Source organism: Acomys russatus, chromosome 15, assembly GCF_903995435.1.
Source record: "Acomys russatus chromosome 15, mAcoRus1.1, whole genome shotgun sequence".
Lineage (NCBI taxonomy): Eukaryota > Metazoa > Chordata > Mammalia > Rodentia > Muridae > Acomys > Acomys russatus.
Genome location: NC_067151.1, coordinates 6,855,949 through 6,874,690, shown reverse-complemented (window position 1 = coordinate 6,874,690; position 18,742 = coordinate 6,855,949). Strand labels below are relative to the sequence as shown.

The 18,742-nt window shown below is 46.4% G+C and overlaps 1 protein-coding gene across 1 annotated transcript in view; it reads right to left on the bottom strand.

The window, feature by feature from the left end:
* Positions 1 to 15,347, bottom strand: part of Nceh1 (neutral cholesterol ester hydrolase 1) — a 61,531-nt gene extending 46,184 nt beyond the window's left edge. Inside the window, exon 1 of the mRNA XM_051156992.1 lies at positions 14,996 to 15,347. Coding sequence (XP_051012949.1) covers positions 14,996 to 15,133 — 138 coding nt within the window. The 5' untranslated portion in view covers positions 15,134 to 15,347. The remainder of the gene's footprint in view (positions 1 to 14,995) is intronic.
* Between the last annotated feature and the right edge of the window lie 3,395 nt (positions 15,348 to 18,742).

Here is an 18,742-nt window from a genome sequence, read left to right as displayed (position 1 = left end):
CACCGCAGAGACACCACCTGCATGCCCACACTTATCTCTGCAGTATTCAAAGTACTAAGAAACGGAACAGCTTGGACTCCATCGGCTGGTGAATGGATAAAGAAAAGGCAGCACAAGTGTACAGTAGAATTTTAGTTATCCATTAAAATGAACCCGTGGGCTGGGGATGTAGCTCAGTGCGAGAGTGTTTGTCTAGCACAGGCAAGTGCCTAGGTTCAGTCTTCTGTACCAGATTTAAAAAAAACAAAAACAAAAACAAAAACATAGCATTTGCAGAAAAAAATGGTTAGTAGTACAGAAGTGTGTGTTGTGTGTTATGTGCCCGTGTGTGTGTCTATCTGTCTGCCTGTCTGTAGGTCATAAAAGTAGGAAGAGAGCTGAGCATTAGCGGTGAGGAAGACAGAGTGTAATAGAATACATGGGACATGACGCCAAAAGAGGGATCGATTTGGGTGCAGGCGGATCAGCAAGCGGCAGCACAGCAAGGCGAGAGGGAGAGCACAGGACACGGAGGAAGAAGAAAAACAGTATCAACATACACTTATGGAAATGTCGTAATGAACCTATAACGTTGTATGCAACTACAAAGCTGAGCGTGGTGGTACAAATTTAATCCCTTTACTCAGGAGGCAGAAGCAGGGGACTCTGTGAATTCAAGGCTAGCCTGGTCTATGTAGCCAGTTCAAGACCAGCCAAGGCTATAGTGAGGCCCTATTTCGAGCTAACTAATAGTTAATTTGTTTTTAAAAGGTCAGTTGTGGTAGCATAAACCTTGGAGTCCCAGCACTCAGGAGGGTGACACAGGACCATTTGTCATAATTTCACAGCCAACCTGGATTAAATATAACAAAACTCTGTTTAAAGCAACAAGAACAAAAACCCAAAAGTAGGGAATGAAAATTATTAAGAGTGGACAGCAGATCTGGGGAGACAGTTCAAATCCCAGCACCCATACGGCAGTTCACAACTGTCTGTAATTCTAGTTCCAGGGGATCTGAGGCCCTCACACAGACATACATGGAGGCAAAACACTGATGTAAATAAAATAGTAATAATGTAAGAGTGGATTCCATTGGTACAATAGTTGCCTAGCATGGTAAGAGTGGTAGGAGGCTACAGACTCAAGCCCCACATGGCATAAATCAGGGTCTAAGGGAAGGAAAAAGGGGGAACAAAAAAAAGTGAGAGAGAAAAAAAAAAGTATCACACTTCCTCATAAGCAGACTCCAGATATAGACATACCTGCAAATAGTAAATGTAAATGTGTGTGTGTGTGTGTGTGTGTGTGTGTGTGTGTGTGTGTGTGTAATGACACTGACCTATATAGAAAATCTAGGCAGCCTATGCTGCTCCCTTGTCACTTACCTGGGTGCCACTTGCATATCCACTAAGCACGAGGAGGAAGGCTATTTATAACTTGGTGTTATGAGTGATGCCCAAGACTATGCTAAGGGTCACAGACCACGTTTAACAGTAATTTATCTGACCCTTGTCCTTGAGGTTGGCAAATAGCTGCAGACTCTGTGGTTGACCAGAGGTGCCCTGCATATGCAGGGCTGTACAAGCACACATGGTGGAAGCTGACAGTGACCCAAACAGAAGAGCATTTGCAGAGCAGTTAAAACGTCTCCATCCTTGCAAAGGAGTTGGCACAAGTTCATGTGTGACCCTACATGGCTACCTGAATCAATTACTTCTCATAAAACGCCATGGCCATGGCCACGGATAGAGGAAAGGGTCTGTTGTTCCCGCAGTTATGAGAATAAGAGTCCATCGTGGTGGGAAAGCGGGGCAGCAAGCAGGCACGAAGCAAGGGTAGGAGGCCGGGAGCTCGCAGCTTCAAACTTAGGGAGAAGCTGAGAGAGCAAACCAGAAGTAGGGCGAGGCTTTAAGCTCCCAAAGCCAGTGCCCAATGACATTCGTCCTTCAGCAGATGACACCTCCGAAATATCCCCAATTGGACCTAAGTGCCTGAGCCACACTGGGGCCATTTCTCATTTACCCGTCCACATCACCACGTGCTAAAATAGAATCTTACAACTGTGTGCAGAGGCTTTGCTTCACTCTGTTAGTATAAAGTAGTCAGCTTATAAAGGGCTAGGGATGCCACTAAGTTCTCTGTGTGCTTGCCTAGCACGCATAAGGCCTTGGGTTCAATCCCACCACGCTAGGGGTCAGGGCTCCACATCAGCTTGCATCCAAGAAAGTTCCACACCAAGCTGTAATACAACTGAAGGCCTAATTTTGTTCATGAATACAGGGTTCACAAGGACTCACGAAATGAGTCGGCTTAGCAGTATCCTGAGTACTAGCAATGGCACCCACACCATGGCACATGCGCCTTAGAGCAACATTCCAGAAGGGAGGCACCAGAGGAGAAACCCTGCACCTGCCTTCCTACTATGTCGCAAGGACTCGGGGAAATACCTGCAGGACTGAAGCCAGACCATGTGCACTCTCTCTCTTAGCTACTTGTCACCTGCTCAAGTTTGAGCAAAAAAAAATATTTAATTTCTCAAAGCTTTTGTTCTTGTTGTTTGGTTAATCGGTTGTCTTGCCAGAACTAGGGACTGACCCCAGGGTTTCCCAGGAACCAAGCAAGCACTCTGTCCACTATGCTGTATACCCTGGTCCTCTTTTCCACTTTTTGCTTTGAGACAGAATCTCACAATGTTGCCCAGGCTAGTTCTGAGCTATTTTTCTAGCCCAGGCAGGTTTTGAACTTGAATTCCTTTGGTCCCAGACTCCTGAGTAGGTGAGGTTTTTAGGCTTGCACACCAGGCCGACCTGAGGATGGCGCCTAACTCAATGGACGCACTGTAGTACCGTTTTTATGTTTCTCTTCCCTGTCACCTCTAGGCTCATGTTTTCTGAAGTAGTGGACAATTTACCCTGTCCACTTCCTACTTAGGTTCTTCACGGGAAGGAAACAGGTATGCAGGGCAAAAGCAAGCAGTCTGGCTGGCTGGCCCTGCTGGGGTGCAGCCTGACTTGAGAAAAGGGATATAACCCCTGCCCTCTGTGGTCAAAGCTTCTGGGGGAACTCCTGGTCTCTTACCCACTTATTCATTTAGGAAATTTGCAGATGTTTGCCTTGTGCCAGGGACTTTTTAAAGCTAGGTACATAAGGCGGGGGCGGGGAGGGGCACAGGAGATCCCACTAGTGGGTAAAAAGACTCAGGTAGACAAGAGAAATGCATTTAAGCTCCTATTATACAGAAGGGGGATTATCATGAACATTTTTTAAGTGTGTGTGTGTGTGTGTGTGTGTGTGTGTATGTGTGTGTGTGTGTGTGTGTGTGTATGCACACATATAGAGTGTAGGTCCCCAAGCCAGAGGCGTCAGATCCCCTGGAGCTGGAATTACAGGCAATTGTGTGCCAATGAAATAACTCACTGTGTCCCTCTGGATAATCTGGAACCGGCTATGTAGCCCAGGCCATCCTTGAATCTTCCTGCCTCAGCCTCCAGAGCCCTGGGATGACAGATGCAAGCTCCACATCTGGCTGGGATTTATAAGTGTCTGCTGATTCTGTGCTGCCTAACTCAGCAGCTGTTCCTCACTCAAGCACACTGCTCAGTTTGTTCCTTTAACCATATTACTATTCCCCAAGACAAAATGTCTTTGCTCGTGTATTTAAAGCATTTTAAAGACAGAGTTTCACATAGCCCAGGCTGGCTCAAACTCATTACATCCAAGGACTAGCTTCAAACTTCTGACCCTAACCTGCCTATGCCTCCCAAGTGCCAGGATTAAATGCATGCATTACAACGTCATGTTTAAAAGCTGTGATATGCTCATCTTTGGGGGATGCATTCACAAGGTATTGAAGAGTTTAGAGATGGGGCAGCAGTGTATAAAGAGGGGAGAAATTGAATAACCTGGATTAGAGGCTTCTGAATACATGTGAAAGGACTATGGAGGCCAGTAGACATGGTTCATTGTTTAGCAGTTATGTTCCTGTTAACAAGTTTATGAACTTTGGCCCACCCCCACCCAGCCACCCCCATGCCAGGAATTGAACTTAGGACACCATGAAAGCCCTCTATTTCTTCTCTTGTAAAATGAGAACATTACTACTTTCCAAAGTGGTTGCATATATAATTATCTACATAGATTTCCTCCTACCTCACTATCTGCCGCAGCAGGGAGAACTGGCCAAGGCCACGAGAGCAGGAGAGCTGGCCCTGACCCTCACTGAAAGTAGCACTCAGGAGAATAGGCTCTGCATTTCACCTGGGCAGCACAGTACAGCTGGCCATGGTGGCAGGAGTGCAGATGAGCTGGGTCCAGCTGGTCCCACCACTCACCACCACGCCGCTTGGATGCCAGTGTGGTGGCACGGGCACAAGAGAGATGCCCTTCTGGCCCCCACCTTGCCACCTGTGGCAGGCAGGAGAGTTGGCCTCACCCCTTGCTGGCTGCAGCATTGGGTGAGCTAACCAGGGCGGTGCTGGAGAGCTTACCCTGGTGATGTGAGCTGAGAAGATCTGCTACTATCCAGGCTCAGATCCAAGGCTGTGAGTTGGCTCACCCCAACACGTACCCCATCTATGAATGCATGAAGGGTATGGTCCTGCAGAACCAAAGCCACAGGATCTCCACGACACAGGATAGCAGTAGGATATCCAAGAGGAGTCCCAGTGAGGATCCAGTGTGATAGGGTAGCAGAAGCCAGAAGCCTTGAACCAGACCAATGACTCATTGCAATGAACATTTGCAAGCAAAGATTTGTGTACAAGAGGGTATACTGTAAGACACACTGTGACACACTACTAGGGTGGAGGGCAGATACAAAGGAATGGGGAGCGGAGTGGGATTGGGATGCAGGATGTGAAATTCACAAAGAACTAATTAAAAGGTAAACTTAAAAAGAAAAACAAATAAATTAACAAATAAGAAAAGAAGTAGCAAGCTAAATACCTTTACCAAAACAGACATTACAACATCCAGAGAAGGAACAGTAAGATGGCTCAGCAGGCAGCTGCTGCTAAGCCTGATGACCCGAGTCCAATCTCTGCAGCTGCTACAGGGGAGAAAGGATTCCCACAAGTTGAACTTTGACTTCCACATGTCAAAGTTCTGACAGACTTGTGCCCACAAACTCACAGACAAGTTAAAGAAAGATTTTTTAAAATTAAGCATTCAAAGGAAAAAGAAAAAGCTTCCTGTGGTGACGTGAGCATATAATCCAGGCACATGAGAGGCTGAGGCAAGAGGAGGTTAACTTCAGGGCCATTTCGTATAGTGCAAGCCCTGTCTCATTAAACAGGAAAAGAAAGAGGGAAAGGAACTCTGAGGAACAACCCAGAGGGTGGTCATCAGTTACCCGCCTAAGAGAGAAGGCTAGGACACTTTCAGGTAAAGATGGAAGCTTGCCAGCCATCTTTGAAGAAGACGGCCTAGAGTGGTGGCGAGTATTTAGCCAAAGTCAAAAACAAGCATCAATCTTTTAAAATATTATGAGGAAGTTGGAAACCCAGATAACAGCAAGGCTTGAAAAAAAAAAAAAAGCCTACAAAGGAAACAAAAGGCCCCTTGTAGCCAAGTTCAGTGTCAGAAGCACATGAACACTAAGATCCTTGAGGCAGTTAGGGTGACAGACTGAGGAAATCAGAACTAGAAACTCCTCTGGTTTCTCAACTGTCAAGGTCAGAGGGAAAATCTGTCTGGTAGATGAGACTGCTGGGGATAAACTGATGTGAAAGAAGTGTGTGGGCCATTGGCCAAAGCGGGGGGGGGGGTCCCCTGAAGCATAGGGGACAGGACAAAAGGTGTCAGACACTCAAATGCAACACAAGCCCCCAGTGAGGCTGCAGTGGGACTGTAACTACAAGCAACAGGAAGCTGGGGTCGAGGGCTTGTGACTGGGCTTAAGTAAGCCTGAAGCACAGGGGCGTTTTACAGCCTTGACTACTGGGCAGAATGTTGAGTCAAATGAGTGTCGTGGGGGCACCTATCTAGGTTTGACTAGGAATGGCTGCTGTGTTTAATGTTGTCCTTGGGGCCAGCAAGATGGCTCAGTTGGTAGAGGTGCTTGCCAAGCCGGACAAGCAGGAACCTGACATGATGGAAGGAAAGAACCAATTCTTTTTTTTTTTTTTTTCCGTTTGTTTGTTTGTTTGTTTGTCTGTTTTTCGAGACAGGGTTTCTCTGTGTAGCCTTGGCTGTCCTGGACTCCCTTTGTAGACCAGGCTGGCCTCAAACTCACAACGATCCACCTGCCTCTGCCTCCCGAGCGCTGGGATTAAAAGCGTGCGCCACCACGCCCGGCGAGAGAAGCAATTCTTACAGGTTGTCCCTCAACATACATAATGTAGTCACACACACACACACACACACACACACACACACACACACACACACATATGCTTTTTAAGTGTCCTTGAGCTGGGAAGGAAGCTCACTGGTAGGTGCATGACTAGCCGGCAAGAAGCACTTGTTGCCGGGCGTGGTGGCGCACGCCTTTAATCCCAGCACTCGGGAGGCAGAGGCAGGTGGATCGCTGTGAGTTCGAGGCCAGCCTGGTCTACAAAGTGAGTCCAGGATGGCCAAGGCTACACAGAGAAACCCTGTCTCGAAAAACCAAAAAAAAAAAAAAAAAAAAGAAGAAGAAGAAGCACTTGTTGCAACATCCACCCTTGCGGAAAGCTGGGGATGACAAGAACGACACTTGCAAGCCTAGCAGAGTTGGTGGAAACAGGAAGATCAGGAGTTCCAGCCAAGGTCATCCTTAGCTTTTGGCCTGTTCTATGCATCCTGAGATAAGTTAAAAGGAGAAAAGCCAGAATGCAAAGACTGCCATCCAACCAATGTAACAAAGTATACACAGTACCCCAGCAGGGAGCACCCAGCAGGGAGAAGCCAGTAGGGAGCACTCAGCAGGGAGAAGCCAGTAGGGAACATCCAGAAGCTCAAGGGATCTTGAGGTCACTGGTCTTTTCTGAGCTTCGCGTTCTCAACTGACAAAAGACACAGTTAACAGTTTTGTTTTGTTTCTTTAAATAGATGAGGCAGTAAGTGAAATCTTCCACAAATCCCAGAGTGCTCCACAATCAAATCCTAGAGTGCTCCACAATGTACATGAAAGCCATGTTTGTTCACCTGGTTGGCTTGTTCTGATTTTCTAGGACAATGTCTCTGTAAATAGTTCAGACTGGCCTCGAGTTGTCAAAGTCTTGGGGTATTAGCTATGAGCCATGAGCACAGTGAAAGTGCTATTCCTGTGCAACCCAGGAATGCCGTAGGCAAGATCCCCAGCCTCACTCTAACACCATACACAACACCCCATTTGCAGTGACCCTCAAGTGCCCACATGCAGCCAGGTCACCTTCCAGCAAGCCAGAGTATCCAGCTGCTTATTAGCAGTTCTCTGGACTGAGCCCAGCCATCCTCTCTAAGATGCCAATCCCTCCCTTCCCTGACTAGCAGACCCTCCAAGCCAGGGTCTCTGCCACCATTCCTGCAGCTGCTGGCCTGTCCTAGGGCTCACCAAGGCTCCTTTCTCTCACCCACCCCTCAGCATCCCCAGCAAGGGCCGCCTTGGTCAGTTGCCCTCCAAACCACTCCTAACCCATGGCTTTGCACTGTCCGCTAGCTAACACCTCTTGCCTCCGATTCTACTTGAAATTTCAGTTTCTAACCACCAATGGGGACTCTTCTAAGGCTTCTGGGCGTAGCTCAGTGGTGTAGTGCTTGCCTGGTATGTAGGAGGCCCTGGTAACAGAGTGGGACCAGGAAACGAACAAAGAGAAACACTTGAGTGCTGGGGCCACGCCTTACTTGGAGAAGTGCTGGCCTAACATGGGTTGCCAGCAGTGAGTGCATCAACAGGGCAGGATGGTGCATGCGTGGTGCTTGGAGGGCAGATGCAAGAGCATCAGAAGTTTAGGGTCATCACTGGCTACATGGAGCTATTGGCTAGCCTGAGCTATGAGAGTCCTTAAAAATGCTGAGTATTGTAAAATACAGGCTTGACCATATGACTTCCTGCCTTCTTTCTTGACCACAGACAAAAAGCCACTCCTTGTTCAGCCTATGCTTCCCTCTGACCTCCACTCTAGTCTTAAAACTTTTAAGGCTCTAACTGGTCTAAGCCAGTTTTAGGTCCTCAACTATATCACCACCTCTCCTTGGACCGGCCATTCATATACTGCTGCTCTGGCTAAAATGCCCTTTCACCTCTCTCTTATAAGGGCCTCGCTTCTGTTTTCTCAGCTGGTCCCTGGGCAAAATGGATAAGGCCCCGAGCAAGGAAGTAAGGCAGCCTGACCTTCACCCCAGCTCCTACATTCTGTCAACCTGAGCAAGTTCCTTTTCTTCATTTTGAGTCCTCACCTCTCCCACATAAAGAAAAACACTGTGTTGTCAGAGTGATGCAATGAAACATATGCAAGGCACAGAGTACAGGATCTGAGAGAGGAAGTGCTCGCTATATTTAAAAAGCCAGCTGTCAACACTCAGCCTTGCTAAGTGATTAGATAGCAAAGGAAAGAGAACATGCTCCAACGCCTGGGGTCACGCTCTGCTGCTTGGTCTCATGTAGCCTTGACCTCCTGGTCTTCTTGCCTCTGCCTCTCCAGTGTTGGGATTATGGTGTAGACTGCCCTGCCCTGACCCCAGGTCCATGTCCACTGTCCTTTCCAAGGATGTTGCAGGAGCTCATAAAAGCCCCATCTGTCATTAATATGCCATCATTTGGGTAAAGCCCCTGTCACTATCAGATGGTCTATCACATCTCATTCAATGGGCAACTCTTAACCACTGAGCCATCTCACCAGCCCCTAGAGTCAAGTTTACCTCTAACTCTGATCAATAAAGTCTTGTTTTCTTTGGAAAAACAAAACAAAACAAAAAAGAAACAAAAACAAAATGTGTGGCAAGGGTCAGCACAGGGGAGTCCTGCAGTTTCCAACGAGGCTGTAATTTCAGTCCTGCCCACACAGGAGCATAGCCAGGCCTGTGGTTCAGGTGAGGTCACGTTTCAGCACTAAGCATGAGGATACATCTACCAGCTTTGCTTAACTGGTCTAAACGCTTGGTTAAACGTGAGAAAAAGAAGGGCACAGCCTGTGCTGCGGTGCTGTGCTCAAAATGGGGGTAATCCACAGAAATGCCAATTCCCTAAACTTTCTCTCACATTATGTCACAAAGAAGATTCCAAACTGGCCTACAATGGGTCTTTCTCACTGAACCTAGAGCTAACAGACTCAGCTAGAGTGGGTGACTGGAGAGCCTCCTGTCTCTGCCTCTATAGTGCTGGGAATACAGGCATGTGCTGGGAACACAGCCATGAGCTGGGATTATAGCCATGTGCTGGGAATACAGCCATGAGCTGGGAATACAGGCATGTACTGGGAATACAGCCATGAGCTGGGAATACAGGCATGTACTGGGAATACAATCATGTGCTGGGATTACAGCCATGTGCTGGGATTACAGCCATGAGCTGAGGATACAGCCATGAGCTAGGAATACAGTCATGAGCTGGGAATACAGGCATGTGTGGGGATTACAGGCATGTGCTGGGAATACAGGCATGAGCTGGGAATACAGGCAGACAAGTACATGCATACTGAGGACTTGAACTCATGTCCTCATACTCACATAGAAAGCATTCTACTTTGCTGTCTGAGTCAGCACCCAGCACCCACTAAACATTACTTGACAATACAAACATTCCAGCTGCATAATACTCAAAAAACAAAAAACAAACAAACAAAAAAAACAAAAGTATGAGTTGACTACAATTTAACATTTTGTTTGTTTAGGAATCAAACTCAGGGCCTCACAAACGCCAGGCAAGCCCTCAACCACTGAACTCCATGCCCACCCCACCTTCTATTGCTACTGAATTTTCCATCATCAAAATGATTGCAGGGCACTGAGGCTCAGACTAGAGCAACAGCGCATGCCGAGTGAGCACTCTGCCACCGAGCCGCAGCTCGTTTCCTCCATGTCTTACAAATGGCCATGTAGTTGGACTAGCAGGAGGTGCTCAGTCCTGTGAAATGTCTGCATCTCTAGCAAGAGCTTTGCCTCGATCCGCTATGACATAACAAAGTCTGCCCCCAAAAGACCGGAGGCTGAGGAAAAAAAACATGCTTTCAAAGGTTTCTTCTGATGGGCACTGCAAACCGCCATGTTCTCCCAGCAGTGCTCACCTCTCAGAGGCCAACACAGTACCCAGGGATCAACTTTTCCCCTCCTTTTCCTTTTCTTTGTTTCTTTCCTGTTTTCTTTTCTCTTTCTCCTCCTCCTCCTCCTCCTCCTTTTTTTTTTTTTTTTTTTTAAACATGTACTCCAGGCTGGCCTCAGACATGCCTTGTAGGTGAAGACACCTCCACCTCTTGAATGCCAGGATGATAGGCATGTACTAGCGCATCTGGTTTAGGGTGGTGCTCAAACTTGAACCCAGGACCTCATTCGTGCTTGGTCAACGCTCTACCAACTGAGCTTCAAGCCCAGCCAACTTGAATACAGAATATTTTGATTGTTTTGTTTTGTTTTTTGAGACAGGGTTTCTCTGTGTAGCCTTGACTGTCCTGGACTCACTTTGTAGACTAGGCTGGCCTCGAACTCACAGCGACCCCGCCTGCCTCTGCCTCCTGAATGCTGGGATTAAAGGCATGCGCCACTGCCGCCCAGCTGAATACAGAGGCTCTTAGACCTGGCTCTTTCAGCCTTCTAGCTTCCAGCTGCAACTTCCCTATCTGCCTGCTTCCTGACTCTCACAAACACGCTGCCACTGTGACATTGCTGTCAAGTCTGATGGCAGCAGTCACACTGACATTTGCCTTATTAGCATTTGATTCCCTTAGACCAGTGGCTCTCGACCTTCCTACTGCTGTGACCCTTTAATACAGTTCCTCGCGTTGTGACGACCCCTAACCATAAAATTATTTCATTGCTACTTCACAACTGTAAGTTTGCTACCATTATGATTCATAATGTAAATACTTGATATGCTGAGAACCAGAAGTTGAGAACCACTGACTTAGACTTTGAAGCTCATCCAACTAATTCTTATACCTTAGTTATATATGCTGGATTACACACATAGGTTAAGCAAAAAATGTAATACATAATATATGCAAACAATATCCCAAATAAATATTTTCTATCATAGCATTGTGCCTCGTTTATGTTACAGTACAGTTTGAGGAAATTTCTTTCTTTCTTTTTTGACATAGGATTTCAGTATATATCCTAGCTTGGCCTTGAACTTGAAGCAACCGTCTAGCCCAACCACATGAGTGCTGGCAGGAGCACAGTTCTTTGATACAACTGAAATCACCCAGGAGACTCTAGAGAAAAGACTGCTTGCCTGACTGGACCTGGCTCAGAGGCACAGTGCTTGCCTAACAGGGGTGAAACCCTAGTTCTACAATTACAAGGAAAATAACTGCTAAAAACACACAGAATTCCACAGAGTGAATGTGGTACCGAGGATGACCAGGGCACTGGGTAGCTGGAGTCAGGAGGATACGGGGTTCAAGGCTAGCCCCTGCTACAAGAAGCACTTTCTCAAACAAACATCAAAAAGCAAAAGGAAGCGAGAGACCTGAGCAGCTTCGAGGACCCCAAGGAACAAAAGCTCAATAAACATAATCCCAGTGATCCCACACAGTATGCAAGATAAACAAGAAATATTAGGATGGTGTAGGCCAGTGACAACAGAATAAAAAAGCACTCAAACTAATTAATTATTTTTAGACAGGGTCTAGCCTGAAACTCACTATGATTAACAGGCTGGCATGAACCTACGGAGATGTGCCTGCCTCTGCCTCGTGACTGCTAGGGAGATGTGAGCCACCACACCATGCAGCGTCGGATTTCTTGATGTTAGGAAGGGTGCCAAGCTTAATCTCTGAAATTCCTTCAATTGCTTTTTTAATAGAATCAAGTGATCTAAGCCAAGATTATTAGGCAAACAAAGTTACGCCGGTTTCATAGTAGCTCTCTAGGTTTTAAAGCTATAAATCAAATCATCGTATTGTTTGAACAAAATTGGACAATAGTACAGATTTCCTCCACAGTCCACGTGGATCTCTGTGTGAGAAACTCTCAGAAGGACAGACTATCAGCCTTGAAGAAACTCCCTGGACACTTGGGAGGCTGAGGCAGGAAGATTATCAGCTGAAGGCCAGCTTGACCTACATAGCAAGTTTGAGGCCAGCATGTGACAGGTGGCAAGAGCTGGATTCTAAACACCAAAAATGAGGAAGAAAAAAAGCTATGGTCTGAACACCAATGGTAGTTCAAGGACTACACAGCAAGCTCACAGCCTGCCTCGGCTACATGACAACAACAACAACACAACAACAACAACACACCCACACACACAGTACAAACAGGTCTGTAATATAAGCTTGGAGAACTGACAGGAATTTGGCCTACATAGTCTATTTCAGGTCAGTCTGGGTTATATACAGTGAGAGGTCAAGTCTCAACCAAATAAACAAAAATTATAACAACAGTTGAGGGGACGTGGTGGTGTACGATTTTAATCCCAGCACTTGGGAGGCAGAGGCAGGTGGATCTCTGTGGGTTCAAGGCCAGCCTGATCTACATAGCAAGCTCTAGAGGTCAGCCAGAAGAATATAGTGAGACCCTGGGGGACAGGGGGAGCCACAAACATAACTGGACCAGAGTGAGGATGTAGCTCACTGTCCACTCAGGGAAATTGCACTCCAAGTAGAATATGCTTTCTTCTGGTCTGAGTGGTCTTGTTAATATTCTCAGGTTAGCAAGGAGGTGACCAGAGTCACTCTCTGAAAACCCACTCACACACCAGCATCAGGTGAGAGAATGTCTTGCCTCCTCAGGGCCTGGGAGGGCCTGGTATTGCACTCCCCAGTTCCCAGCATGTAGGAGGGCAGACCATAGAAGCCCAGCTCACTCCTGCCCTGGTGGTTTGAAAGGCACGTTGGAGAAGAAAAGCTTTCCTCTAAACCTGGACTTTCCTAAATTGCTACGATAGGAAAGAGTCCTTCAGTGACCTAAACCATGAATACATGAAGTGTCTCCACACCACCGTGGCATTTTTCTTTCCTTACTCTAAGCTACAAAAGACGTGCCCAGCGTGCACCCTGTGTGGGAAGGATTGTAAGCTTTGTGAAAGCAGTCTTGGCGGGCTTTGCCCTTGGACATATCACAGATACTCCCTGAGATTAACCTTGAGATAGACTGGGTGGAGCCATCCTGGGCCTGGAATTCAGAAAGCAAATGGACATCGGAAGGTTCACTCTTGTTTCCCTTTAACCTTTTTCCCCTTTTGTGTAAGCTAGTTGGGTTGTATAATAAACTTTAATTGTTAAAAAACAGAGCCAACAACCCTGACTCTCCAGAGGCGTTGTAAAGTACACACTCATTTCATGAGAGCTTCTGAGGAAAGACTGACTTTCCTGATTGCGCGGAGGAGAGAAAACACCATGGTTCCAGTACTCTGTTAAAGCCTGAATGGTGGCTTGGCAAAGTAAGTCCAGCACTTGGGAGGTAGAGGGGGGATCAAGAGTTCAAGACCAGTCTCGCCTACACATTGAATTCTGGGCCAGTTAGAGCTACATATCGAGACTGTCTACAACACACACACACACACACACACACACACATTCAAGCTTATGATTTAAGAGTTAATTCCCAGCACCCATACAGTCATAACTCCAGTCCCGAGTGATCTAACACCCTCTTTCTAGTCTCTGCCCGCCCTACACCTACGCGACACACAGACATACATGTGGGCAAAACAACCATACATAAAAATAAATTTTAAAAATTAATGAATGTTCATATACTTAAAAAAAAATACATACAGGAAGTGGTGCTGCATGCCTTTAATCCCACCACTCCTTAGGCAGAGATAGGCAGATCTCTGATTTCAAGGCTAGCTTGGTCTACTGAGCAAGTTCTGGTACAGCCAGGGTTACAGAGACAACTCGTCTCGAAAAACAAGACAAAACAAAACAAAAACAGTATTATGGCTCAGTGTTGGGCAGAGGTAGAGGGTGGCTTGGTTGTGGAGGAGAGCGGGGAACATCCATGACGCAGACTGCTCAAAAAAAAAAAAAACAAAAACAAAAACAAAAACAAAAAAAACCATGCAGTCATGGCGTTCATCCTTAGCTGAACAGTGTGCTTCTGATACTAAAAACAATCCTCTTCCCATGAACTAAACCGAACAGTTACACTGTCCTCCCCATGAGGGAGCAACATACAGGGGCAGGAGACAGTGCAGAGAAACGCCACCCTATAGGTTAAAAAAGGCCACATCACCCTGGTTCAGGCCAAGGTTATCACCATGACATCAAAGGACGCAAAACAAGTGCTGAGGCGGAAAACAGAAAACACAAACTGCCAACAAGGACCTTTTACAGCCTTCTGAGCCTCCTGGCCTCCTTTAGGCCGGGCTGGGAGGTGTTGGGGAGGGGACGTAAGGTCAGAGTGGTCCCCAGAACAGAGAGCTAAGGCCAGGGGTCACTAAGAGGCTGCCGGCGCCCCGCTTCTGCCCAATGGGGAATTACAATCTCTTTAGCTAAAAAACATTTAACTCCTCCTCTGCCTGCGGGTGGGGAGACGAAGGTGGGGGCGGGGTGGTTTATAAAATACTTTGGCTCAAGTCACAGAAAATCAAGAAAGCAGACAAGCTATTTAGAACCTAGGAAAGGCTAAACAGCTGTCACAGAGACGCTGGAAGAAAACTTCACCTGTTTCCAGACTCATATCTGCCCGCCGGCTTCAAGGATGCGAACACCCTTGGTGCCCCGGAGAAGTGTGGGTGACACCGCGTATTCCCATAACACTACAAGGATGCAAACACAATACCCTCCGAAGCAATGGGGGCAGGGAACACGGAAGGCACGGGGTAATCCTATTGCAGTACAAGGATGCAAATGTGACAGCCCCAGTGGTCCCATGGGCAACCTGAATAAGCAATGGAAGATTCGTTCAGGGGATCAGGGACGACACAGGGGCACTCCCCTTGGCTCAACTCACCACTTGCTGCCCGATGCGGAAAGTGGCGTCCAGCAGCATCAGTTTCCAGGGTTCTGACACCGAGACGGGGACTGGGATGTACACGTAGTAGGCGGCCAGCGCCAGCAGCGCGGCCAGTAGGACGCACGACGACCTCATCGTCCCCAGGCCGGGCAGTCCGGAGCTGACCGCGGTACAGTGTGATGGTACCCAGAGACACCAGTAAGTTTCTGCCAGCCGCAGCTGCTGCCTTCTCGTGTTCCTCCTAAGGCTGCGAGCCAATCACAGGCTGCGTCGGGAGGAAGTGGGAGCGCTGACGTGCCCCCTCCCCGGTGTCCTTGCCGAGAGCTGCGGGTTCGCCAGGTTGCAGGAAGCGCCGCGGTGCTGCAGAGCCGGGAGGACGCACAGCAACCCCTGGCGGACGCTGCGAGTGTGACCGCCTGCGATGCCAGGCTCCCTCTGGAGCGGTTCCAGGCCAGCCAGAATGAGCTTCTTGAAACAGTCTCAGAAGGAAAAAACTAACAGTAGCAAACAAACAAAAATCAGTTGTCTTTCGTACTCTTTCCCTGCCCCTTTTAAAAGTAAGTAGAATCCTTCATAACACCACTGGCATGAGCCACAAGAATTTATAGCCCATAACTGTTCTCAAAGGTCTCTTTTTTCATTATGATTTCTTCTGTGTTCAGTATTAGCCATTCAGTCACTTGTGAGATTTGAACTCTGTGTCTTTGTATGTATTTGCCTCACAATTACGGACGACGTGCTTAAGAATATACTGCTGGATGGTCTGTATCTTCTTTTCAGAAATACCTCTGCCCTTTTTCATCAACTTGTCCTTCAATGTGATATATTCTGGACATTTCCCTACTATTGATTATATGATTTTAAACATATTTTAAGATCCTTCGCCCTACATGTATACTCTGTAGATTACTTTGGTGTTATGAAATCTTGTTCTTATATTTCTGCTATTTTTTCCCCTTGTGTCTTTTGGTTTATGTCACAATATTTGTTTCCCAAGCAGATGTCATGACATTCTCACTCACTGACTGTGTAAAGCATTCAGTTGTCATATCTAAGGCTTTAGTACATTTGAACTGGTCTGTTTATGGGTTGTAAGATGACGGTGTAATTGCACTCCACTTTTAAAAAAAATAAGCTGTATTATTAAAAGTTTATAACATGTTTTTAATCTTTTTTTTTTTTCTCAAAAAAAAAAAATCCACCAAGAAGTGTGGAGAAGGCTCACTGGGTAAGGATACAGGGCAAGCTCTCTCATTCTCTTGTTCTTCTCTTTCTCTCTGTCTGTCTGTCTCTCTCTCTCTCTCTCTCTCTCTCTCTCTCTCTCTCTCTCCCGTCTTCCCCGCCCCCCCATGCTTCTACAATAAATCTTATACCACGTTTTTAAAAAAAAGAATACATGATAAACTTAAAAGATCTGAGTTTGAATCCATAGCCCCCATGTAAAAAGTACACATACACATAGTAGGCATGGACAGTGCTCATGCCTACTATGTGTACATGGCCCCATGTGCCTATAACCTCAGGCCTGTGGGAAATAGAGACAAAAAATGGCCGGGGCTAGCTGGCTGCCAGGCTAGCTCCAGGTTCAGTGAGACACTCAGAATAAGGCTGAGAGATCTAGTATATTCCTCCAGCTCCCATGTGCACAGAGCTGAGCTTACAGGCTTGCACCCTACGTCTAGTGGGTCGTTTTATCTGTAGAGGTAACTTCTTATGAATGTAACCTTTCGTTAACCTGAGGGAGGTAACGTGGCAGATGTGACGTTACCATTAGTTCCAAGGTATGACCCTGTGATGGTTATTCTTAGTTGTTCAACTTGACTACATCTGGAATGAACTAAAAACACAGCAGCTGGGCCCACCTGTGAAGAAGTTTTAGTAACTGGATCATTTGAGGTCAAAAGACCCACCCTAAATCTGGGCTACATCTTCTCGTGTCACTCACTGTAACCAGCAAGTTCCTAGATTATGCTCTTCGGGCATTTCTTCAATGCTATTAGAGCCTACCTACTTCTTCAGGATCAACATACACTGAAGTCGTGCTCATGGGCAGAACTACTGGATGCTTGACTGTTCTGATGGGATGCAGCTATTGTGGGACTAGCTGGACCACAGCCTGAAAACCACTCTAATAAATCATATGTGTGTGAGAATCTATTATATGTGCATATATATGTATATCTACTTATATATGATATATGATATATTATATTTTAATATTTATTTATTTATGTGCATTGGTGCTTTGCCTGCATATGTGTGTGTGTGCATGTGAGGGTGTTAGACCTCTTGAGACTGGAGTTTCAGACAGTTGTGAACTGCCACATGGTGCTGGGAATTGAACCCATGTCCTCTGGAAGGGCAGAGAGTGTTCTTAACTGCTGAGCCATCTCTCCAGCCTCATATATATTATATTTCTATATTATTATATTTTGTATGTTATAGATAATATGTATATGTATATGTATATATGTGCATATATATTTATATACAACATATTAATATTAATTAGTTTTGTTCCTCTAGAGAACACTAATACAGCACACTTAAATTTTCTCAGTGTGGAGTTCCTTTCCTCTGATGCCTAACAAATTTATGGCAGAGATTTTTTCCTTTGTCACAGGAACAGGAAGAGCCATAGATGGGAAAGGGAGAGAGCCTTGCTTGCCAAGCTGTGAGACTAAATCGTCTTGAGGGCTAGAGGCTATATATTGCCTTGAGATTTGCACTTGAGAAGATGTAACTCTGATAGTGAATACCTGGCTAATTGGCAGAAAGAAAGAATATAAAAAATGTTTCAAATCCATACCATCAATAATAGGTAAATGTCCAGAATATATCTAAGTTTAAGGACAACCTAATGGAAGTGGGCAAAGGGTATGAGGAAGTATTCCTAAAAAGACACAGAATATACAGCAGTATATTACCAAGCCCATCATCCCTGATTGTGAGGTGAATCCATACAAAGAGAGTTCAAACCTCACAAGTGACTGAATGGCTGATACTGAACACAGAAGGGCTGGAAAGTGTGTGACAGATTTTTTGTTTTGTTTTGATTTAGTTGTTTTAGATTCTAGACCCTGTCTTGCCTCATACTGGAGGCTCACTTTGAACTAGAGAGGCTCCCGCCCTAACTCCATCAGGGTTTATAGGACTGAGCAACAAAAGCTTACCTGAGCTGATGAACTTGAGACATGTAGGATGTGCTGGATTGCTACTACAGCTTTGGGAAAGGGAAGACTAGTGCAGGACCCCAAGGTTTCCAAAATAATGGACAGCTGAAGAGATGGTAGATGTTGTGGTACACACCTGTTGTCACCTCAGTGCTTGTGTGGCGGCAGCGGAAGATGCTGAAAGGGCAAAGTCCTTTGCTACATAGTTTATGGCCAGCCTAGGCTACACGAGACAGATATCAAAACAAACAACAAAACCAAGACAGAGAAAAAAATTATAGGAGAATGTGGTGGTTTGAATAAGAATGGCCCTCATAGGCTCATGTGTTTGAAGTGGCACTAGGGAGCAGCACTATCTGAAAGGATTAGAAGGATTAGGAGGAGTGGCCTTGTTAGAGGAAATGTGTGGCACTGGGGTGGGGAATGGGCTGTGAGGTTTCAAAGGCACGTGCCAGGCCCAGACTCTCTCTGTCTCTGTCTCTGTCTCTCTGTCTGTCTCTCTGTCTCTGTCTCTCTGTCTCTGTCTCTGTCTCTGTCTCTGTCTCTGTCTCTCTCTCTCTCTCTCTCTCTC